The sequence below is a fragment of the Meles meles genome, chromosome 10 (genome assembly GCF_922984935.1).
Source record: "Meles meles chromosome 10, mMelMel3.1 paternal haplotype, whole genome shotgun sequence".
Lineage (NCBI taxonomy): Eukaryota > Metazoa > Chordata > Mammalia > Carnivora > Mustelidae > Meles > Meles meles.
In genome coordinates, this window is record NC_060075.1 from 59,969,042 (window position 1) to 59,995,741 (window position 26,700).

At 35.8% G+C, this 26,700-nt stretch overlaps 1 protein-coding gene across 1 annotated transcript in view; it reads left to right on the top strand.

Moving 5' to 3' along the window:
- Positions 1-26,700, top strand: part of MEOX2 (mesenchyme homeobox 2) — a 63,340-nt gene that overhangs the window by 23,584 nt on the left and 13,056 nt on the right. Inside the window, exon 2 of the mRNA XM_046021001.1 lies at positions 22,974-23,146. Within this exon, the coding sequence (XP_045876957.1) occupies positions 22,974-23,146 (173 nt within the window). The remainder of the gene's footprint in view (positions 1-22,973; positions 23,147-26,700) is intronic.

A 26,700-nucleotide genomic window follows, 5' to 3' on the forward strand; every position in this document is an offset into this window, starting at 1 on the left:
TTTCCAAATATACTTAATTGTTTTTAGTTTAGGAAAATGGAGAACTAAAAAAACACTAAAACCCAAATGCTTCCCTAAAGAAAAAGTTTTGTAACATTAAGATGGTAGCATTCTTTGAAGACCTCAAAGCTGCTAAATATAGAACAATTGATTTGCTCTATATTTATATAGAGTTGATTTTATTTTTTTCTTCAAAGTAATCCAGAAGACAAATAGCAGTAGCAATATTGATTTTCTGTTCCAGATTCCCTTAGTCAACATGCAACAAGAGAATACACTGTAATGTGGGGGAGCAGGATCTTGTCCTCTTTAATTCCAGCACGTAAGGATGGTCTTGCCTAAGATAAAAATGAAATAATCAAAATAGTCACCTTTGCATAGCTCTAACAATAAAATTATTTTCACCTTACCTATTTAACTGGACTTTTTCCATTTCATAATGTTATCTCATGTGATTAAATATAACTGTGATGGTAGGAGAACCTGTATCTGTTACCTCAGCCAGTCATTATCTGTTCCGGAAATTTGTCAGTTAGCTTAAGCCGTTAGAGTGGTGCTAATCATGACAAAATCATAGGCTTAGGTCTTGTGACATTAGCGTCTTTCAGAGAATGACTTTCCTTCGTGGCTATACAGAGCATTGCCCTAATCACTGCCAGGCGTATAATAAATGCACTGTGTTACACAGGGAGCTGTGTGTGTTTGCCCAGCCATAAATGGAAAACCCATTTAAGAATGCCAGTTTGAAATGGTTGATCATATTTTTAGGATGATTGATTCATCTCCCCCACTCCTTCAGTCTTTCAATCATTTATAATGTACATATTGAGTGCCTCTCATTGGCAAAGTGCTGTACTTTTTTTAAAATGTGTGGTTGATTCAAAAAGCAGAAAGTGTCTCAAAGCTCAGGCCCCATATATTATGTAGGTGCCCATTTAACCAAATCAATTTAATGAATGGTAATGCATTCATCAATTAAGAAGAAAATTGAAATAATTTGAATATTCCCCTCTCAAACCATGCTTATTAGCTTAGTTCTAAGATCTCAGCTATAGATCATGACAAGTTGGATAAGGAAAGAAGAGAGCCACTTACAAATAGTAGAATTATTCATGTATTTAGTTACCAAAAACTACCGATTTTCCATTCCGAATCACTTTTTCATATAACCCCATGCCCTAATCTCTTAGTTTAGAATATAGTTTTTCAACTGTATAATTACAAAAGTTTCTCCCCAGTTTATCCAAATGCTTCTTCCTCATTTTTTTTTTTAAATGAAGGTGTGACTGTCGATTTACACCTTTCATTGACCACTATGCATCAAGCTTAGTGCTGGAACTCAAAGGCAGCCTTAGTTGTTCTTGAACCAGGAGACATTTGGCAATATCTAGAGACAAATTATTTTTATGTGTGGAATGCTATTGGCATCTAGTGGTTAGGGGCCAAGGAGTCTGCTAAATATCTTCCAGGGTACATTACAGTCCCCAGAAGAAAGGATTATTGGGTCTAAAGTGTCAGTTGTGCCTGAATTCAGAAAGTCTTGTGGGGAGGTCTAAGTGGAAGGGTTCTAAAGAATAAGGTCAGGTTTCGGCTGTTCAGGCACACCCATCTAATCTACCCTGATTAAAATCGTCAAATTAATATGTTCCTTGTTGTTTATAGCCCACACTCTCTTGCCAGTTTTTTCTCCAAATCTCCAGCCTTTTGCACGTGCTGGCCTTCAATCCAAGAAAAGTATTGCTTTCCAAAGGCAAGGCAAGGGCATTCTGTACCCTTGGGTTTATAAGTCTTTGTTCTTGCTTTTCTTTTTGTCTGGAAAGCCCTTCTTTTTGTATCTACAGAAATGCATTCTTTAAATCTCACTGCAGATATCACTTCCTCCTTGAAGCCATTCTTAAGTCACCCTAGCAAAGGTAGTCACTGAAACAAAAAAGAAAATATATTCACTGTCTTCATCACACTAAGTCTTGTAGCTTATCATGCAACCTCTTAATTTTGAATGAGTCATTTTGCATTAAAATTAGTTATTAACCCTTATCTCCTAAAGTTGATTGAGCAGGGATTGAGTCTTAAACTCCAAGTACCTATGACAATGTCTGGCAAAAATGTTTTGTTCAAATGTTTGATAAAAGGATGAAATAAGTACCTGAATAGTTGTAAGAGAATGAAGGATCTAAATTGTATGCAACTTTTAAAATAAATGTGTTTGATCTACTCTACTCTCAAGTGATTAGGTATTAGGCATCCTTTAACATAAAACAGACATAGAAATGAAATTTGCATTCTCTGTACACACATGAGAGTGTAAGATCATTTCCTTTTCTCCTACTAATTATCCCTATACTTGTAAATAAACATAGAGAGATTGCTTGCTTGCAAAAAAAGACACTTATATTTTAAAATAACATTGCATAAGTATATAGATAAGTTGATACATTAAAGTAGTATTGGGGGTTTCTGCTTCCAGAAAGATAGAATAAATCTTTCTGGAAAACTTTTCTCCATTCTTTTCACTAAGTACAACTGAAAACACTGGATATTGTATATAAAATGAACCTAAGAAGTTTCTGAAAGGTAGACAGGAAAGCAGAATAGGTAGTGATTTTGAGACCCAAGAATGATGTGGTGGTGAATTGCCTGCATTTACTTTTGCCTTCTATATCCCAGACTTGTTGCTGAAGAACCCAGCCACCTCAAAACACCCAACAAACACAAACATAAAAAGTCCGAACAGAAGTCTTCTATCTTTAGGCAAAGGTCCAGGAAAGGGGTAAGCTTCACAGAGCAAGATACTTGAACACAGTAACTGCTCTACTCAAGCAAAACAACTTCTACCCTGTTAAGAGGGGCAGCCATTAAAGAGGAAGGAAGTGTCCACGAATCTCAGCAACTTAGGTGAATCTCCAAAGAATTATGGTCCATGAGAAGAGCCAATCCCAAAGGTTATATACCATATATTCTATTTACAGAATATTCTTTTTTTTTTCTCTTATTATTCTCCATTTTATTTATTTTTTCAGCGTAACAGTATTCATTCTTTTTGCACAACACCCAGTGCTCCATGCAAAACGTGCCCTCCCCATTACCCACCACCTGTTCCCCCAACCTCCCACCCCTGACCCTTCAAAACCCTCAGGTTGTTTTTCAGAGTCCATAGTCTCTTAAGGACAAAAATGATAAAAATAGAGAACAGCATAGTGGCTGCTAGGAATTAAAGAAGTGGTGGGGTCCAAGGGAATTGGGTGTGGCTATGAAGGAGTAGCATGAGGCTTCTTTATGGTGGTGGAAATATTCTGTATCCTGTCTGTTTCATTGCCAATATCCTGATTGTGATATTGTGCTCTAGTTTAGCTAGATGACTACTGGGAAAACTGAATAAAGGGTCCCAGGAACCTCCTTGTGTTATTTATGGATTGCATGTGAATCAAGAATTATTTTAAAAAGGTTCATTTAATTAAAAAATATGATGGCTTAGTAGTTCTTTACAATGTCTTTACAGCTACTCTACTATAGTAAAGTTTATTTAACTCTTTCTATGGGCCATGATACTATTCATACTCACAGTAGATATTTTCTCTTCCCATGTGGAGATGTTAGTGCTGCTTTCAAATAGGAACGACTTCTTTTGGCTGAGAATAGAAGATCTGCTTACCTGACTGATGTTTACAAAAGATGTCACAACACATGTTGTATGCTTTTATGTCATATATATTTTGTTAAAAATATTATAAATTAATTAACTGAGAGTATTGAGGAAACCTGAGTAATTAAATAGTAGTTTTACACTTTGTGGCAGGGTTCTAAAGAGGCATCCTAAGAATATCATACTCCCAGCTAGTTCATCTATTCACCTAACATAATTTCTTTTGAGCAGAATAATAACTTAAAAATAACTGCACTTGAAACAAGTTTTCAGAAAAGTCAAAAGAAAATGAATTTATTGCTGAGATGCCTGTAAGTTCAAAGCAGTTGACACCTAATATCACTATATTCAATAATAATATCACAATATCACAGCTGATATTTTGTAAGCTGTTTCGATCCCTTGTTGGTAGAATCTGGGGCTTAGAAGAAGATGAGTTAAGCATTGGATGAGTTCTAGATTATCCCTTCTTTCCAAGATATGCTTGCTAATGTCCAGTGGTCATATGTTGGAGGAGTGAAATTGCAAAGTAATCATTAGGAGTATTAATGATATGGTAACCTATGTAATTAAAGAGCTGGAGAATTTTGAAATCATGTATAAATTTAAAGTTTTTAGATTGGGAAGTTACAAGCTGTTAACTGTTGTTCACAGTGGCCTTTTCTCCTTATTTTGCATTTCTTTCAGTAGAATGTCTTTTGATACGGGTTCAAAATGGAGTACTTGGACGAGATTGTCCTGTGCAGTGATGAAGAACACAGACTTTGATGATTCCTCAGGATTAAAGCCTAGCTAGCTCTGTGTCTTTCTGGCCATGTGACCTTATATGTGTTACTGATTCTCTCTGTGTCTGTTTCCTTATTCCTGAAATGAAAGATTACTTAAACCATTAAATGTAGGTGCTTACAATACAGCTTGGCACATAATAAGAAATACTTAGGGGTTAGCCATTATTATTATGTCAACATTAAGAATCCTGTAGAAATATTATATTCTTAAAGTATGTCCTTTTTTTCCCTCGGTGATTAGAAATGATACTCCAGGGGCACCTGGGTGGCTCAGTGGATTAAGCCGCTGCCTTCGGCTCGGGTCATGATCTCAGGGTCTTGGGATCGAGCCCCGCGTCCGGCTCTCTGCTCCGCGGGGAGCCTGCTTCCTCCTCTCTCTCTGCCTGCCTCTCTGCCTGCTTGTGATCTCTCTGTCAAATAAATAAATAAAATCTTTAAAAAAAAAAAAAGAAATGATACTCCATTGGAACTTCACCAGAGACAATAGCTTATCATCTTTGACCATCAAGATTATGCTAGAATTTATTGATTGGTTTTTGTTCAGTGCCTACTAGTGGTGATATATTAAATGATTCCTGCCTTTAACTATGGATAGGAGCATGAAGATTTTCATAGCAGCTGAGAGGGAGCATGTATCATACTTTATTTATAGATACCAAAATTAAGCATTCAAAACCAATCTTTTACTCCCTGTTTTAAAACCATCAATGGCGGATGTGATCCAACTAATGAATCACTAAATTCTATCCCTGCAACTAATAATACACTATATGCTAACTTGAATTTAAACTAAAAAATAAATAAATAAATAAATAATAAAACCATCAGTGGCTTTCTGTTATCAAGAGAAAACACCCAGCATGGAAATCAAAGGCTCTCATGGGCTTACCCTGGCATCCTCTCCCATCTTTTCCCACATGCTGTTTTCTAGCACTTTGAGATACCCAGTTTTTGGGTATTTTCCAGGGGCTCTGTAAAGTTCTCTGTTCACTTTGGCCTTAATGCAATTCCCACTTTGTCTTTTAAGAAGACTCTTCTCCATGTCCAAATTCTGGCTTGCATTTGCCTTCTGTGGATTTCGTCATAACTAAAATCAGACAGATTTACTGCTTCACGTCTTAAACCACAATGGAAATCCCTTTGCATTATTAGCACCTCCTTCATTGCATTGTCTTATTTTTTTCCCAATCTATTTTATTTCGTATTTCATAATTTCTAAGTACAGAAAAGTACAAAGAAGAGAATAATTGGAATCCATTGCGGTTTTTTTGGTCTCTATCTCTTCCTCTTTTTTTTCTTCTCCTACTCTTCTTCCTCTTCCTCTTTCTTCTTCTCCTTCATCTTCCCGCCTCTCTCCCTCTCCCTCTCCCCCTCCCTTTCTCTCTCCCTGGTCAATGTTGTGTGCTCCTCATACAGCATTTCTTACTCCTATTTCTGTCCCCTCAATATCCTGCACAGTTTTGGCACATAGGAAGCGCTCAGTAAACCTTTTATGAATAATTGCATTTGCGGGAGAAGGAATTGGTTTGAGATATTCTTGAGATACCATAATGAGACCAGCATCATTTGGACATACGATAGCTTCCTTGATGTAATAGGAGCGTACTTTTAAAAACTAGCGTAAGAGCAATTTCAGAAGTACCTAGAAAGCAGGCAAACAAATGTGGATTGGGCTAAGTGATTATTGTAGCACTTAGCACAAGACGCTGAACCTGACTCGCTGAACCTGACTCCCGGTATTGTTTCCTATCTCCAAGGAAAATGACACAGAACATTGTGACTAATAGGTTGTGGGGAATGGAGACGAGTAGAAAAAATCAACATCCTTTAAAGATTAACTTGTATCACTGATTGGTTGGAAAAGGAAGCTAGTTTAGTTTGGGGAATTTAACTCAAAATGGTCGCCTGTAGGGGCGGGCAGGACAAATTTTAGGAATGCCCAGTAGGCAGTTGGAAGGGCGGGGCAGGCAGGAGCTCTCCACCCCATCTTCATTGTTGATTTTCAAAACCTTTGATCTTTAGCTACAAACTTTGAAAGAGTAGGATGAATTGTTTTGCAAAATATATAGGCCCATCCCACCCTTTAATCTCTATTGTGTGTTCTAAATTTGAAGGCCCTCCATTTTATTTTTCTATAGGCTATCAGGCTCTCTGCTACACTAGAGCCCTGCCCTGAGAACACTTTTTTCTGCTCAACAACTTACTAATTCATTCCCTCCATTGGTCTTTCAAGGCATCATATGGCTTCAGCCTATCTTTCAGGGATGATCCCCATCATCTCTTCCATATTTACCCTCTTCTGTACACATTACTCAATCTCTAACCTTAGTGTCCATATGACCTGGAAAACTTTCTAATGCTCTCTCTCGTAGCTGCTCTGCCTTTTCCTCCAGAACCATCATAAATGTAATCTGTTCATGAAACATTTCATGACCCCTCAATTTCATGCAGTGTTTTTTTTTTAATCCTTCTTCGATTTTCCATAGGTGTTTCTCTTTTCTGGCACTAAGCTGTTTTTTGGTATTTTGAGCTATTTTTGAGATTAAGAAAAAAAATCTCTTTCTGGTATCTGTACACTTGTGTGTGCACACACACACAAGCACACACACATACAAAATACACAATTTTTATAAGCTCCTTAATGAGTTTCATGTATGACTTATCAATATGTTTGTAGATAGTCAATAAACATTTGTGGGGTGGAATTCATAGGGTAATCGCCACCTTGAAAATTGTAAATGGTTTAATTATGGAAATTCTTTAGAGAGGCACGGCCCTTGGAGAATTCTCCATTTTGAGAGGGAAGGGTAGGGAGAGCAGAGATGGGGCAGCCCAGAGATGGTGACTTGCTTTGGTTATTCAGGGAGTTGTGGGAGGGCCTCCCTGGAACCCAGGTCAACTACGGCTTAGCCAGTGAACAGCTTAATTTCATGTAAATCAGCTATATTAATCACTTACAGAGTGAGACATTTCTGCTCCTATTTTATAGCTGTACTGGCAAGTGGGTGCCAGAGGAAAAGGGAATTCCCTGGGTAACTAGACTCCAACCTCAAAGCTCTTTACTTCCTCTGGATGATTAATTATGTTGCAGGGTTCTTAACAAAGGACTCTTGATTCAGAGCCCCAAGCACTAGGGTATTAATGCTGCAGCACTTTCGCTGCATCCTAGCTCAGTTAAATTTTTTCTCAAAGCTGGTTCCTATTTCTGGCAGTAACTCTTCAGTTCTGGAACTTCAGTTCCAGCCAAAATAAACTATTGTCTCAGGTCTGTATTTTTCCTGAAGCTCCATGGCATTTTTATGGAATGTGGAGACAGTTTTATGTAAGACTTTAATAGTAACAATAAAGGACCCAGATCCCCTTCTCTGGCTTGCTATCCTTTCCTGTGTATCCCGGCAGTGATCATACAGCTTCCAACAAGAGAGCCATGTTAAAACTTCCAGATGAAATCTGTCATTTATTTACTGTGTGATGTGAGCCTCACTTTCCTTTTTTTCCCTCCTATCCACAACAGCATAAAATCATTTTTTATGTGTAGCTATATTTTTGAAGAAAAAGAAGGCATTCTCCTATATCATGATTGAATGTTCAAAATTGTCTTGTTGCTCAGTGAAATAATGCTAATAAAGTCTTATCTTCTAAAGTAGCTCTATTTTATCTGTGAACATCTATGATTCATTCTGCTGATAATAAATCAGAGAAGCCAATATAACATTAAATCTTAAAGACTTTAAAAATAAAAAAAAGACAAAGCTTGCTTATTCTTGATACTTATTTTCCAATGTATAGTAATGTAATTTTAAAAGTACATGTCATAAGGATAAATTTGAATGTTGTGGGAATATCACTAGCCCAATAGGGTCAACATATTAATATTTAGCATTTTGAAGGCCAGATTTTCCCACTTCAATGAGTGAATAAAGGAAATTCTTTTGAGATTATTAGGTTTCCATTATCTGGGTTTGTCTGATGAGCTCTTCAAAACAGGGTTTGTAAATTGAGGAGTTTAAAGTAAATTAGAGTTCTGAAGTGATATCTTTGTTAGATGAGCTAATGCATACATGGTAATCCTAGAAAAGGTGAAGTTAATTAATTTTTAAATATCTTACTGTTTTAGTGAATGATTATCTTTTTAAAATGAGAGATTACGTTCCAGCAATTTAAGGAAACGTACAATAACAAACTTTTTGTGACTTCTTGTTGTTGCTGGCTATTATAAATAATTATAAGTCTCCATTTTGTAGAACTGCCACTAGTATATAAAACCATTCACAGCAGCTTTAGTTTCATGTTCCATAAAATTGAGCTTCCTGTCTTTACATTTTAGAACCTAGATCATGATCCTTGAGATTTTGCTATGTTAATGCATACAATTACTAAGGAAAGGAAATGGTGTAATGTGAGAAGACAAAGAAATCGAGCCATCAAAGTAGACTTTTGCATAACAAGCTTGTTGAACTTAGCTATAGAATTTACTAAAACATATCTTTGAGCCATATGTCTGGAAATGTCTTACCATTTTAATGTGGGAAGCACAGAGACCTCACTGAGATAATGTTATAGTGGGCTCATGAGGCAAACCTGGATTATTGGTTAAAAGGAGCATTGACAGTGTTCTTCCTACACTCATTTTATGCATGTTTAAGTATCATAGGTTTGTGGGAATTGCATGATGATTTCTTCCTCTCAACAGAAATCTCATTTGATATTTTTAGAGCATAATCACAATCAGAAGACTTAAGCTATTAAAAACTTTCTTCTCACAGAACTGTTGAAATACCTAAATTAAGGAATTTTTCCAATATTTGAGTCTTATTTATAAATGTTAGGTAAAGTGTAAGCTTTAGTTATGGCTTGTTTAACATATAATAAATTTATTGTTATATTTGTTTCTTGGTGCGTATCCACATGTGTATAAACACAGAATATGTGGCTAAATTGCATTTAGTGTGGCAAATATATTTTGACATATGAGCAACATTCTCTATAGTACCTTGAGGATAATGAGCTAGCAATAAAGAGAAAACACTTATTTAAATAAATTATTATCATAGGAAAGTTTAACACGGATTCACTAAATCATTTTTCTTTCATACGTTGGATATTAATTTTATGTCAGTGTGATTTATTTAAGTGAAAAATACTAGAGCTCTTCTCAAATCGGTGATTAAATATAATTAGGAATTATAGAGCTTTCTCTTTTCATTATGAAAACCTTCTCAAGTACCACGGAGTACTTTTAATAAGACATTGCTTGACAGCCAGCTAAGCACGTGATGGAGATCTGTTTGTAATATAGTAAGCATTTAAAAGCTAATCACTTAAATACGGTATTTCTAGTAGCCCAGATCTTTAATAGCATGGATTTTACTGTTTCATATACTTTATCAAACTGAAGTTCAAAACTTTTCTATGTCGCAAAGATAGCGTCTTCCTCAGTTGAGAAATGGTATATTCCAGAGTGGAAATAGGTAAATGAGTAGGTATGTGAGAGAGATGGTAATACAAAGCCAATGCCACTTCATCCGAGGTCTGGAGAGGAAAAAAAATGCAATTGTATCGTGAAAACATATCTCGAAGTGCCTTAGAAACTATTTCTGGTAAAACTGTTCATTTATGGGGACGTCTGTGAAGCACTTTCATGTGTATTATCTTACTTACCCGTTTAAGAAATCTTCGAGGCTGGCAGTAAACTGAGGATAAACGGATTACAACTGTTAGGTGGTTAAATAGAGACAGTCCCTGAGGTTTTATGCCACGCCTGCTGGCCATTTTCATTTCCACAGCTATCCCCAGAAAGCTTAGTGTTTTAGTATAGATTAATTAACATTTATCGTGGAGCTTCTAACATGGAGCTTAATTATAAACACATACTTTTTCATTTACAGTGTTTCATATAAGTACCCATTATAGAAGATTCCCTGATGCAATTCAGTGTAAGCTTAAAAATAGGAAACCTTCCCCTTTAGTCCTGCCACACGTACAGACACACATGCATGCCCTTAAAATGCGCGTGACACAAAACTACTCATACACATTCCTCAGAATACAAGGTTTATGTCTGTTTCCGTGTAATTTTCCTTCTGTTTACTATTTGTAAGCCAACTTCTTCTGAGAGACCAGGTGCTTTGTATTTTTTACTTACTTTGTGTGGTACTTAAAATAGCATGATAGTCTAGAGACCATCTGAGAAATGCTGTTTGCTTTGCTGACAGTCCTGACAATTCGGGTGTTCTCTTGTCTTTTTCCAAATAATTTTTTAGATTTTTCTTTGTTTTAAGTTGTAAGTGCCTCAAGTGATTTCAATGTAGAAAAATTTTCAAGAGAAAATAAGTCCAATTTCCATCTTAAAAGGAAAATATTATTGCAGTTGTGGGAAGTTTGGAGTTTCTTTTCCATGGTATGAGACTATGTCTATACTTTTAGTTTCCCGTATTTGGACATTGAAGGGTGGTCCCTTTCTTCTTGATGTATTTTATATTGTGCTTTAGGTTTGGTACAGTTAGTATTTCATTTAAACAACAAAGCATTTAGATGTGGTGTTTATTGCTGGATACTCCAATAATCTATGATTGGCCGTGATTTACTCTGTGTTGCATGAGATTAAAAATAAATCTTCATCACTTATTGAAAGCAACTCCTGGCCTTTCTTTGCCAACAATAGCATGAGCATAGTCTCTGTGATTTACCCATGTTGGTGAATTGATTATCAGATCAACATAACAATAAGGGTTATTAATGAATTGTAGAAAATTGTTAGTTTTATAGATGAACTTTAGAATACTGTTGTAAATAGTTTTGTCTGGTCCTTGAGATTATTTCCAAATTAGCTAAGCATACACTCTTAGCCTGACTGATCTTTCTTTTCTAAGACTTTATTACTATAAACATTGTTATTCATGATTTTATGATAATTTCTGATAACTTATGTTTATGTTTAACATAAACTTATGTTTATGTTATGATAGTTTATGATAGTTTGTGAAGTAGTAAGGTGTTAGTGGGGACATTTAAGTAGGGACTCTAGGAATTCAGTTGTTAAAATCTGGGGGAAGTTTGAGAACAAGTTGATATCACCTTAACTCAGTTGGCTTGAAACTCACTAAGGTGAGAGTATTTACATCATGGGAAGTGGCAACTTGTACAAACCAGAGCGCTTTTCCCTTCCTACCAATAGCAACTGGGTGTAACTCATTTCAGATCATTCAAAAAGAAGATTCAAATATTGCACAAGTGATTAAAAATTTTAAAATATACAAATTTTTTTATAAATGTTTTAAATATGTACCAGAAATGTGCATGAATTTGATGTACCTGCCTATGTGACCGATAGTGACTGAAGAAAATAAAATATTTTAAATGTTTTGAGTATAAGTATATATGTGTATATATTTACATACATACAAACATATACTTTTTATTTGGCTTACTTTGAAAATAAAAGATAGTGCCATTTAATTAGACTCAGAAAAAAGTGTATACTTTAATTTTGAATCCACTTTTTAGTACTAAAGCTGTAAAAAGAAAATAGGAAAGAAAGAAATCATACAGACTTACAAAACCCATTTATTTTTTTAAAGGAAACATAATTAAACCTTGCTGATTGGCCAAAGAAATTATGAGCACAGCTGGGTCTTTTAAAATATGTATTGGTAGAAAGAGCTAAAAAAAATATAATAACCTCCTTTTTAAAATCAATTTCATTTTTACAAAACACATCAAGATGTATTTCACTAAAGGCTAGGTGTGAAAAGACAGTTAAGTGATTCATATACAATTAAAAGTCTAATGTGATTTAGTAAAAATTTCAGTTAATTAAATCTGATTCGGGATATATCTTTAGTTTAATAATATTATTAATAATAGTCATATATTATTGCATTGGTTCTACATCTTAGATATACACACTCTAAATTCCCTAATCTTCCCATGTGGAGTCTGTAAATGGGGAATCTGAATTTCAAAAGACAGGCTCAGAAGACCACACAGTTAGTAAGTAGCAACAGTAGATTTCTAATTCAGGTTGGCTAGCTTCAAAGGTCCTGCTACTTTACCCCCAAGTCATTCTTCCCTTCCAAATATGTAAAAGTTTGAAGCAGCATGTAAAGTTGTAAACTTACACAGCTTTAATTATAATCACAATTCTGTTAAATCAATGCAAAACTTTAAAAAATGTGTACTAAGATCTTTTCCATTGATTGAAAATTATTCCAAGGTAAGCAGAGGATATGCTATCTGTGTGTGTGTGTGCACATGCATGTGTGTATGTGTTGGAAAGTTACATTTAGGAGCAAACTGTACATGTCTTCTGTACAACACAGGTGTCGACTCACAGGTGTTAAGAACAACAAAAATGTTGATACTTTGAGCCCCTTTCCACTGTGTAGTGGAAGACTAAATGCTATTTAACATCTAAACTTCATAAGCTTTTGAAACATTTCAAAAGTTATAGGCTGTGATCTATGACGTGTGAAAAAAATCATTAAATTGTGAGTTTTGGTGGAGTGCCTCAATCTGATGTAAAATTACAAGCCATGAATTGTCTGCCAAACCTAGATGAAAGCTTCACTCTCTCATTAACTTAACTTCATACCATTTGTATGCTGTCTTGGTAGAGATTAGAAATAGGTGTAGAAGTTTTTTCACATGTAGTATATTATGATAATTTTTACTTTTAAACTTCAGTAAAAGTTACCTTCCTAGTGTAATTCTTTTAGTGTACATTCAAGTTAGCTTCTAAAATTTTATGGATGTACAGATAATAACCGCACTTAAATTCTTGAGTTTCTATATCAAATGTATAATTGCATGTTAAGACTTTTAAAAATGTCTTTTAGAAGTTTCCTGTATAGTGATTCTTAAGATTTTATAGAATGTTTCATACCATATGTGGGATTAAAGGAAGGCTTCATGGGTAGATGGTTAGAATCTGTTATATATGCAAATGTATATGTGTGTATCTTTCTATAATTGCCCCCCCCAAATGTAGTAATAGCGATTTTATTCAGGTATTTCCCACAAAATGGTCTGACAGAAACACAGGTTATACATCCCTAAACATTAAATTTTAATAAACAGCTGTGGTGATCTTATACCCCAAATAACTTCTTAAAATTATTTGTGGATTTATCTTTAGCAACTTTTATTCCCACCTTGATTGTAAGCTACTTTAAGATAGGTATTATGTTGAGTTGATTGGTTTGGTAACACATGACACAATAAATTATTCATGTATGTATGTAGCACACCACACCTATAGAGTATAGGCCGTGGATATCTGGCTCAAAGATAGATTATAGCACAAGCTGGTATGTAAATGACACTTTATGATTGAGCCCGTCACAGTTCAACAATATTGTCAGTTCCTAATACGCCTTTCTCCATACAGGCAGGTTCTGGACCTGAGTATCATTCATACCTTCCTTTGTCCAAGAAATAGAACTCTGGAATCGGTCTCTCTGACTTCAACCTCTTCTTTCATCTCTCAGAATAGTATTTATGAGCTAAATGAAGGCCTCATCTTTTCCTCTCTTATTCATAATCTTTTAGACTCTTGCAACCATTCAGGCTCCCCTGGTCTCTGCTACCAGCCGCCTTCGCTTGCATATTCTTTATGGCACAGGCCAGCGGTTCTTAACATTTTATCTTCAGAAATCCTTCTTAGTTATCATTTGATCCCTGTACTCAGATCTCCTGTTTTAGATTTTTTTCCAAGTAAGTTTCACTGCTGTTTTTCCCAACTCAAAATATATTTAAGTAGTAATATATATTTATATATATATTACTACTACTTATATATATATAAGTAGTAGTAATCATGATGAGAAAAAGGATAATATGATTTGTACATTTTGAGATCTGTCAGCACGTTTGTCATTTTCATAATATGCTCAAACATGTTTACATCACACTTACTCTTTATTATTTAGGTAAATTATCAAATCATACAAGCAGCTGATTTAGTCACAGAGAAGTGATTGGTTGGTTGTTTATGTATTTATGTGATAGAAAGCAAGTATTCTCTAGTCAGTGTGAACAGAATTCTATTTGTGGAAGGGATTTAAACAGTGTTCCATAAATGTAAGTCCTAAATTCTTACACTTCTTCCAGTTGGGAAAATCCCTTTACAAAAATAATCACAAATTGACTTTAATACAAATGAGTCACCCCCAGACTGCTTGCTTTCTTGCTGGCAAAGCTGCCATAAACAAATAGATCACAAAACATTTAACTCTACCAACAGTAATCAGAAGGAAACTAACTGCTGCTTGGTGCCTGGGCCAGAACGCTAATTTGGTTGGGATTTTATGATTGTTTTTATTTTATTTTATTTCATTTTATTATTTTAATATATTATTATTTTTATAGTTTCTTTTCTCCTATGAAATTTTTTTTTCCTGATTCAAATCTTTTTTTTCCCATTTTATTTATTTTTTTCAGCATAACAGTATTCATTGTTTTTGCACAACACCCAGTGCTCCATGCAAAACGTGCCCTCCCTATTACCCACCACCTGTTCCCCCGACCTCCCACCCCTGACCCTTCAAAACCCTCAGGTTGTTTTTCAGAGTCCTCTCCTATGAAATTAAGGCAAAATCAATTCATAAATTATTTGCCATTAATCTTCTAATGTGATTGTTTCTGAGGTTAAAAAATAAGTAATTTACTTATTATTATTACTTATAAATTACTTATTATTATTATTAATGATAATTTATTTTACTTATTCCTTCTATGTGAGGAAAATTATTAGTAGACAATAGTTCCAAGCAAACAAGTAAGTGCACAGTCTTTAAAAGAGTATACTTATTTGTTTAGTAAATAAGCCTGACCTGTTTTTTTTTTTAACCCAGTTAATAGTGTTTGCTAAACATTTTGAATGCTCTAACATCAAAGCAGAATGTGACTCCTACCTACCTAAACTATCTAAATCAATGTAAATGGATGTCAGGATTCTTTAAAGGAGAAGAAACACACACACACACACACACACACACACACTGACTCTAGTTTATTGGATTTCCAGTTTTAGTTATGCTTTATTAAATTTTTAAATAAAAACTTACCTTAAGCTTAATTTTATTTGTACACTAATCAAAAGTGACACAGATATTTTTAGGGATTCATTAATTTTCAGTGTAAAATAGAAGTTTGCTAGTTACTGTGTAAATTCTGAATTTCTTAGGTTTTAGGTTGAGTTCTGTTTACAGAATGAAAGTATCCTATAGTTTGACCGTTTACTTATTTATTTATTTGAGAGGAGAGAGCTGGGAGTGGGGGGTGGGCAGAGGAAAAGGAGAGAGAAACCCAAGCTGACTCTGCCCAGCATGGAGCCCAACTAGGAGCTCCATCTCAGGACGCTGAGGTCATGACCTGAGGAGAAACCAAGAATCAGACACTTAACTAACTGAGCCACCCAGAGTCCTCAGTCTCCTCGGTTTGAAATTTTATAAAAGTGACACTGATTTGGTGCTTTTCTATCTGAACATATTTGGAGATACCATTATAGATATAAAAATATAAGTAATACCCCTTGTCCCCATCTGCTATTAATTGGTATATGTGCTTTGAAAAGTTAATATAAAACAATTTTGCTATGATGCTTTCTCTTTTGTTTAAGGTGAAGGTTATTTAAATTCTGATAACAAAACAAAACCCCTTAGGATTATCACTGGAATCATAATCCACAACCAGAGCATGAAAATCACAGTTCCAGCAGAGATTCAGAACTAGGTGCTTAATATTGGGAATATGAAGATGAATAAAGCTCATTTTTAAATCTTAAGTTAGCTGGAGTCTAGAGTTCAGAGAAGTAAAGCAGACATGGAGATGAATAATAAGCTTCATACTTTATTATAAGAGTTACTGCTCTAAAAATATATTAGAGTCACTATGGTGACTTGACAAAAAAGGCTCAGAACCATGGCATAAATGTGAGCTTTCACACTCTTAGGAAATGCAGACTTGTCTTCTAGAAGGAAAACAAAACAAAACAAAAAACCTTTTGGAAGCTCTCCTGTGACATGTCGAAGGAATTTACCAAGCTGCTAGCAGAACTGATACTGAATTTTTTGGTGCCTCACTGCAAAAGCTGTGTGGTGTTTCCTGAAGTCATAAGAGATCAAAATCCTTTTGGCCCTTTTGACAGTAAATTAGAAAAGTCACAATTCTTCTGACACTCCCAAGCTACTTATTGTCCTTACTTTCCGAAAAAAGTTTCTTTCCCTCCTTATTCTCTCAGGGACACAGAAACACCCTGACATAAGAGCTGAATAGGAGGCAAAAGCGGGGTGGGTATTGCCTATGGAAGTTTGCATCCGCTTCATGCCCTTGTCAGTTGCTTCTGCATGTATTGGGATGTAAATGTGAATGCCAGGATTATCTTTGTATTTGCCTCCAACTGCTAAATAGATGAGAACTGTAGTATGCATCAAACGTTTATATTCTAGTTAAGAAAACAAAGGATCCGTATAGTGACAGAATGTAAACATTGGAAGAAAGGAACAAAGATCATTTGATGAGATCTCAAGAGGAAGGGTACATTCTTTAATAGGATCAGGAAAATGTAATGGAATGCTATGTGTCAAAAGCTCTTCACTGGGGTTCCCTTGGAGTGCAAATGGTGATTATTGTGAAATCCTTTGCTAGCAGGCACAATTCAAACATGTACATGTATGTGTGCCTTCTTTTGATAGACAGATGGTCATATTTCTGTAGTTTATGTTTTCTCTCTGGGATATAGCAAGAGGCATAAAGTCAATTCTGGGCATCTGTAACCAGTTTCTAATCCTAGAAGTATGTAGCAAGGTTGAGGAAGTTTACATTTACCCAGAAGACATATGCTGGGTTTGTTTTTGTGTTAAATACTTTGAACTTGGTAGTGAGAACTAAAACTATGCTAAATTTGACTCAAGTAAGTTGCACTGTATTCCCATTTTGTGTGTCTGCCTCTTTTTAAGTTTTTAACAAAATACTATTTTATTAAATATATTTGGAATTGTACAATATTAATTTCATCATAATATGTTAGTTCTTTGTGTATTTTACTTTGTATTTATGGCACAGAGGAAGAACTATTAGGTTGACATTCTCTCAGTATCAGAAAGAACTACATAGTAAATAAATAATAAGGGCAAGGTAATGGGGCATTTTGGTGGCTCAGTCAGTTGAGCAGCGCTTTTGGCTCAGTCATGATCTCAGGGTCCTGGGATCCAGGCTGGCATCGAAATTGGGCATTGGCTCAGGCGTGGGCATCAGGCCCCCTGCTGAGCCTGCCCCCTGGGGGAGCCTCCTTCTCCCTCTTCCTCTGCAGCTCCCCCTGCTTGCGATCTCCGGCTCTCTCTCTTAAATAAATAAATAAAATCTAAAAAAAAAGGGGGGGGCAAGGTAATAAAATTAAAATCAGTTGTTAATATGTCATTCTTTAAAAACAAAGGAACTCCACAAAGAAGAGGCTGTAAGGTAAAAATGAATTCATATATTGATGGCACAAAAAGTAGGGAATTGAAATGAATGATTGACTAATAATCAAAGAGGCAATGAGCAAGGAAGCTCTACAGAATGATTTTTGCGTGTTGAATACAGCTATTACCATTACTGTTACTATTACTAAACTGAAAAATGACCTTTGATATTTGGCTTTGCTTTGTAAGTAAAGGGAAACTATTCTTTTTTTTTAATATATATATATTTATTTGACAGACAGTGATCACAAGTAGTCAAAGAGGCAGGCAGAGAGAGAGAGGAGGAAGCTCCCCGCCAAGCAGAGAGCCCGATGTGGGACTCAATCCCAGGACCCTGGGATCATGACCTGAGCGAAAGGCAGAGGCTTTAACCCACTAAGACACCCAGGCGCCCCAAGGGAAACTATTGTTAAAACTGTATGTTTTTCACATCAAAGGTGCAAGATACAGTGGATGTTTTCAGTGCCTGTTTCTATTCTAGATTGAGCACAGTGGTTTTCAATCCCATTTTTCCTGTAACATCTCAGTATATAATGGACTTACTCATTAGTAAGAGTAGCTCACTAGTGCTTTGGTTCTCAAATCTGGAGAGGGGATCATGGATTGGCAAGAGGATTTACGAACCACTGGGGGAAGATTGTTTATTCTGGAAAAAAAAAATCTGGAGAGGCTGAAATTCCTACTCATTAAGAAACTGGAGTAGCAAGTTGGAAGAATTTCCCATAAGAAAGGCTATTTCCCACTTAAATGTGAAAATACTAGCATCAATATGATTATTCTATAAATTTCCCTGCCTCTGTTCACAATCCTTATGTTCACATAAAGATCATTATTAGCTTCCTATACCAACTATTTGTGCAGCTTTGTTAATAATAAAAGAATATCTATCATTTTGAATAGATTATAAAACACTGATACAAGAAGTTGCAAAGGATGAGATAGAAAATGGCTTAGTATTCATTCTTCCTTCAGAATATGGAATAAATATTCATTGTAGTCTAAGCTATAGAGACACTCCTTTACATTTTGATGTTTTACAGACATAGGTAAATTATGTTTTTCATTTAAACAAGTCAGTAAGCTTACCCAGGGTAGCCAAAAAATATACTCAATCATACTTTAATATTTCTCTTTTGCTAAAAAACATTGTATACCACTAGTGAACAGACCAAGCCCTTATATTACTTGTCTTCACTGAAACGTTATTATCTTTTGGCATCCTCTTGCACTAGGGGAAATAAAAAGTCACATGTGGAGAAGTTCTAAATGCTAGACAGAAATGATCCTTGGAGGGCAATTTTTATCCTCCACGGAAGTATTGCAGACTTCTTCCATTAGCATAGTCCCAGGGAGCAAAAGGTTAGGGAACTGGGACTGCCAACTGTACCTGAACACATAAGTCAACATTTCCTCCAAGTGGTGAGGGGGTGTGAGAGTGCACCCGCATGTGCATTAAAGTATCTGAGACGAGAAACAACAATTGTAATATTTTACATTGGAATATACTGTACAGATGGTGACATTTTGTTTGTGGTTGTATGGAAGAAAGTAAGGTAGTTTCCAGATTCCCCCCTCAACACCTACCATTTGGCATAGGATATGGGAGGTTGAAGAAAACGGAGGGATTTTTGCCTCAGTTGAAACAGCTGGAAAACAGATGGGAGCTGGTGTGTAATTTGCCAAAAGCTTTGTCCAAGTCTCCCACCCATTTTCCACCAAAGAAAAACTAGTCAGGTGATAGCAGTGGAGGCCTTAGGGTCAGCAAATGATGGGCTTCAGGACATGTTGGGGAAAAAAGAGAAAAAATAAAAATCCAAGATTATAGGAAATACAAGTCCAGAAACATGGTTCCAAGGAGCATGTTTTCAATAGTTAAGAAATAGTGGCAGCAACATGGGTGAAAACCACAGCAGAATCACAGTTACACGGATGAAAGTGTACACAGAATTAATTAACATTGGTGCTACCTCAACTGGGTTCGCTTTCTCTCAGGTGATGAATTCAGGAAGCACACACCCACTCTTGGTCAAGTTAGGTACAATGTAATTATTCCATGTGCAATTACGATAAGCGTAAGTGTGTGCAGTTCACATCCTTTTAGTCCCTGTGAGCTACTTTGGTTTGCAATTCAGGCATTCAATAAATTGTTTTTGGATTTAGATGTTGAATTGTAGCCAGACTTTTGTTTAAACTCAGTCACTGGATATATAAACCTCCTGTTGTATATTTCTGGTTACGATGGGCATGTATATAGATCCACTCCAAGGAACCTTCTTACAAGCATTGGCCTAAGTTTTGTGCGCTTGTGTATTTGTGTGTGTGGGGGGTGCACATACTGATTTTGAAATACTTTTGAATACTACAAAAGTTAAAGTAGTTCAAAAATAAATATAAAGTAACAGGCTTTCCTCAATGTGAATTTGTTCATTCATGCTTATATAAGGAACTGTGTTAATCATGAATCATTCAAATTGAATTGCTCATGAGAAAAAATGCTCTGGCTTTGCTGTCAGTTTCCAGAGTTGCTTCACAGAAAGGAAAGGAATATTGTCCCCATATAAAGAATAATCAGCTGCAGATTTCAGACTGAGCATGGCTCCAAATTGGCAATAATAGTTTTGATTCATGTGAGAATATAGATCCTGTGAGAGGTACTTATCTGGGTAATCTAGGCTGTGACTAAGTTTGCAGTCTACCAGGACAGCCAATGGAAACATTAAATTAAAAACTATTCAGTCATCATCAAGGTTCGCTCACACAGAATAGCTAAATGCTGTAAAGATGAAGAGGTTGGCAAATCTGTAGCTAAAAACAGTAAGTGGATGACAAAGGGAGGTTCCACTTTGAGACGGGGAAGTTGGCATTGTGTGAGCACAGCCCATCTGAGAGCTCACACATCATCTGTCACAGAACTTATCTTGTCCTAGTGGCATAGTATCCAGTAAAGCCCGTGTGTGTCATGTCACAAACCACTTTTGCCCTGAATCAAGCCCTGCCTGCTCTGCGGAGGTGGGGAGCCAGTCAGCGCAGGGCTAAGTGACAAGCTCAGAAATGTGGTCAGTGAAATCTGAGGAATTTGCGACGGTGCCACTGCATCCGTGAATCCTCCTATGATCCCTCAGAGGAAAAGTAATGGCCTGTGTGCCAAAATTTTGATGTGAACTTTTTGTAGCTGCTGCTGCGGCTGGGCCTACACAACTTTACATCCGGCCAATAGAGATTTAGTAAGAGTCAGAACAGACTGTTTACATTAGAATGCCTTGTCTGGTGCATTCCCATTATAGAGGACACTCTTGACTTCAGTTAGACTTTCCCCGCCAGACAGAAAAGAACACTAATGTGTGTGTGTGTGTGTGTGTGTGTGTGTGTGTGTGTGTGTGTGTGTGTGTACACACTAAATAATATGTATTACCCAGCATATTTAAGCATCATTGGATGAAGAAACCAATGCTGCCCCAAAAGGTCTTTCCTAAAATACACCATATCACATTTGTCAATTTAGAAAAAATTAAAATGTCATTCTTTGGAACCTTTTTTTTTAAGAGATGGGGTAAGGGCAGAGGAAGAGAAAGAGAATCTCAGGGAGGCTCCATGCCCAGTACAGGCTCAATCTCATGACCCTGAGATCATGACCTGAACCAGAATCAAGAGTCAGATGCTTAACTGACTGACCCGCCCAGGTGTCCCACACTTTGTAACCTTTGAATACCCATCATTTTTCCTATCACTTCTCTCATTTGGGCTCATAGAAGACTTCATTGTACTCTTACCTTCTAAAGATGTCATGGTTTGTGTGCACGTGCTCTAAAATAGAGAATTGAAGTAATATTTAAGAGAGCACAAACATACCATTTACTATATCAACCTTCATCATGTTGCTATTTCCCTGCAGATAGATTTGATCTGAATTACTAGAGCTGTTATGATTACCTGTTATTGACTTATGTGGAATTTGTTTTCCATTATAGGCACACATTCTGTTCTTCAGTATATTAGAATGTCTTGTAACCTATATCTCAGGGATATGATAAGGATACATGAAATATTATATGTTAATTATGCCTTAAAAGCATAGGAAAAAAGATGGAACAATATGCTCCAAATTACTATTATTTCTAAATGGCATTATAAGATTTGACATTTGGATACCTTTTGTTAGGTGTTGTTCATCTTTTTTAAAAGATTTATTTACTTATTTTAGAGAAAGAGAGAATGCACACACAGGTGGGATGGCGGGGCAGAGGGAAAGAGAGAGAGAATCCTCAAGCAGACTCTGCACTCAGCACAGAGCCAGATGCCAGGCTCAATCCCAGGACCCTGAGATCACCACCTGAGCCAAATTCAAGAGTCTTCAGTTTAACTGACTCAGCCACCCAGGCACCTGAGTGTTGTGCATCTTATGTTTTTTTCACATATAATGAAAAAACATTTGAAAACTTTCCATAGTTTGAGTTATACGAACACAATTTCATTTATAAATGCCACACTGGAATGCGTATTGTATAAAGTAAAAGAATAGTATTGCTATTGCCCTCAAAGAGACCAAACTTAAATAGAAATTAAAAGGTCAGCAAATATATATACACTCTTATGTATGCTTTGTCTGAGCTTGAACCGACACTTGTGGTTCAGTTGCCAAACATTCAAATTGCTTAAATATTCATATACTATGTCAATGCCTTTTTTTTTTTAGGAGTTAAAAAGTTCAGTCATACTTAGATCCCAAGGGTACATGTTGAATAACTTATTAAACACAATTTTGTATCTAAAATTATTTTCCAGAGATGGTTTATTTATCTTTTTATCATATTAAGAGCAGTTTTTTTTTCCATATTTTGAAAAAATAGTAGATTCTTTGCCACTTAGGCTGTGAGTGACAGGAGAGCAGATCAAAAAAATAAGAAATGTATCTTACCCTGTTGTGTTTTACTATCTTTGCCATCTATTTTTCCCATATCTAACACAGTGTCTAAAAAAATATTTACTCAGTATGTGTGCCTGGTATGAATGATGGGATTGAAAACATTCGAATGAATGAAGTAAATCTAATTGTCTCACTTTTTTTTTTCTTTTTTCCAGACTCCCAGGAAGGAAATTACAAGTCAGAAGTCAATAGCAAACCCAGAAAGGAAAGGACAGCTTTTACCAAAGAGCAAATCAGAGAACTTGAAGCAGAATTTGCCCATCATAATTATCTGACCAGACTGAGGAGATACGAGATAGCAGTAAATCTGGATCTCACTGAAAGACAGGTAAAGTTGGACATTATTGTGATATGGCATTTTTCATTACACCCAGTCAACAGTCTTCTCTCACCATTTTTGAAATATCTAGACCTGTGGCGCTTAAATACCACTGAGAAAACAGGTGTTCTATTCCATGATGAAGTTTTGGCTCAGCAAAATGAAACAATTAAGGATAAGATAGCAGTGTTTTAAGGAAAACAACATTTATTCAGTTTAAGGAATCATTCTTTATTCTGTAATTATGTCCTTCCTATATATTTTGGTTTAAAAATATTATTTCTTGTATATAATGATGGCATGTAGTGAGCAATTTTGTTTGCTTGTATTTTAAAATCTCTTTATTTTGGTGTACTAGAAAGCTGGCAACCCCATGTTAGTTTCCTCTTGCTCCAGGACAGGGTTTGCTATGTTGCTATAACACATTAACCCCCAGACCTCAATGACAGAATAAAAAAGTTCACTGTTTGCTCAGTCTCCATACTAACTTTACAAGTCCAGCGTTACAAGCAATCACTCACGGACCCAATCTGACTCTCTGGCATCTTGACATGTGGTGTCCTTGGTAACCACAGGAGGTAAGAAAGAGTTGGAGGTTCGTGCATTGACCTTTAAATGTTTTCACCTGGAAATGACCCATGTCACTTCCATTTATACTCTAAGGTCCGGAAATCATCAGTGGTGCCACTTAAGTTCAAGGGGGCTGGGAAATCATGGGAGTAAGGGAACATAGATCATTAGTAAATATTTCCCAAATATTTTTGAAATTATGTTGGTCTCAAAAATTAAAAATTCTGACATTGATTCATTTAGAGAACACTTTGAAATTAATGATCTGTGGACTCCAGTTGATAAAACCTAAAAAAATGCTTTTCTAATTAGTTATATTTTAGGTCCTTTCTTGGATTTTATTTGCTCCAGTAGGGCTCCCAGTGCATTCTTTTTATGGATTCTGATTTGCCCTGGGAGAATCTAGCCTACTGATGGTTAACAGTTGCTAATCTTTAGAAAAACATTCCTGAAAGGCAAATCCAAACATCTTTATGGACAGTGCAGTTATGATTGGCACTCCTAGGACTAGAGTCTCATTTCCTTTTTCACTATATGCACCTCCTCCAGGGATCCCATCGGCACCAAAGAAATACCAACAGGGTGTGGACAAATGAATACTGTCTTAGGAGAGCAAATTATTTTATCCAATTTCTTAAATCATCTGCTTTCCTCTGTTGATTTCTCGATTTCAGCCTTTGAAAGGATATTTCTGGGTAGTGGGAATATATCGAGAAACACTTTAATGTGGTTTTATTTATTGGCAGTTTATGTTTTATTAAATGTTATGACTAGTACCTAAGTTGTGAAGCACAACATTTTCCTTCCCTTGAACTTCACATACAAAGTTCCCTCCGTAAGGGTACAACATTTGGCTTGCTGGAAATGTTGGAGAATCTGAAGTCTGCATTATTAGACACCTGTGTTATTTTCATTAAAAAAAAAAAACTGGGAGCAGATAAAAAAGAAAAAAGAAGGGAGGGGAGGCATTACACATTAATGTCCTTGTGTATAGACTGTGAATTCTAAGGAATGCAATCATGTTTTATATGATACATAAAGGAAACAAACTAGGATTTGCTTCCAACCTACAGAAATAATGGCTTGAAGTACAAGAGAAAAGTGAAGATTCTGTGCTTGCTGTTCGGGGGTGGCTTTGGTTACCTGCGATTATCTGATTATAAGGCAGAGGTTTCACTTTTGGTTTAAAATAATTTATTTTTAGAAGCAATTCTATAAATTTGGTCTGGAAATTTATTAGGTATTTTGGATATGTCTTTTTCTTCCTGAGTTGCCATTTATGGAAAAGAATGATGTGCTGTTTTAAGCAAAATCATATACACACGCGCACATGCGCACACACACACGCACACACACACCAATTTTAATCCTTGTTTTTTGTTTTTTTAAGGTCCCTTTTCTGTTTTATATCAGTTAGCCTTTGCTATGTAACAAACCATTCGGAAATCTTAGTGGTTTCAACCAATAACCAATGTTCAGTTTGCTCACAATTTTGTGGGTCAGGGATTTTGACTGGGCTCATTGGATAGTTAGATTGCTGGCCTTACCTAAATGCCTCATACACAGAGCTGCAGTCACGGGTGGGTTTGAAGAGCCAGTTGGTCTAGATAGCCTCAGCTGGGACACTTGTCTCTGTTGTGTGTGGTTTCATCTTCTTCTAATGGGCTCTCTGGGACTTTTCAAATGGGGGTAGAAGCATTGCCAAAAGTAGAAGAAAAACTCCAGTGTACAAGGGCTTTCAAAGACTCTGCTTACCACATATTTACTACTGTGCCTCATTGTCTAAAGCAAGTTATATGACCAAGCACATTGTCAACATACAAGGGGACCATCTAAAGGAATGGGTACAAGGAAGGAAAGTAACATTTGTTAGAGGCCATTACTGAAACAATCTAACAATAGGATCATTGGGGAAAAAACAAAAACATCTTTTGAGATATAATTGGATTTTCAAAGAATTGAAATTTTGTATTGTGCAGAAGATTTTTTTATCCTGTAAATCTTTATTTCCAGTTTTGCAAGTTCATATGAAAAGGAGATGTATGCATGTGGAATCCAAATTCCCAATCAAAATTAAGTCTTTAGAGGGCCACTATGTGTTAGTAAGAAGAAACTGGATTATTCTGATAGAAGTTTGAACAAAACAACTAGATTTTCCAATTGTGAAATTGTGTATTCTTAGGCCAGTAAAAATCTCCCTAAGCCACAAAATGGAAATTAAAACTACCTTCTCTTGCTTTTACTCAGGTTTATATGTCATAATGGATATGAAAGAATTTCTGGCATAAACTATAAAACACAATTGTCAACAAAGGGGGGGTGGGAATCTTTGCCTTTCAAGTATAGTGAATTATTTTGTAACACAAATATTTGTTGAGCTAGATGCTAGAAATAAAGTCTCCCTAAAATAAGTGAGACGAGTCTCTGATAGAACATGGAAGAGGGAAAGATTGAACAAGTACTACCAATTATGATGAGTGTTGAATGTCACAAGAGAGGAATGACAAGGTTGTATGGGAAAATGTTCTTGATTATGCCAGATTTCATTTTACTCCTAGACTGCTGTGTACACTCAGTATCTTAAATTGGGAATCTGAAGGCTTTATTTAAGTTTTCTGGGATGAATTTTACTATGCTAAGTTTATCAGAAAAATACTGTATGCTGTCAGTCATCAATTTTATTATTCTTAAAGATCTGAAAGCAGATTCCTCCAACATGCCAGAGCCCTTGTCCCAGTGAGACATTTTCTCAATCTTGGGCTTTTAAAGTTATAAATGTAGTGTTATAAACTGAACCTATTTCATTCATCTTCTTTTAATTGTGACACAGCAATTCCATTACTTTGATTTTGCATTAGTGCTATACCTGCTTATCTATGTAATCTATATCCCAACCCTACATATTCTTAAATAGCACCCCTTTTATAGGATTTCCAGATGTAAAATATTCTAACTATAGACATGTACTTTTTTTATATCCATTCTGCAAGATT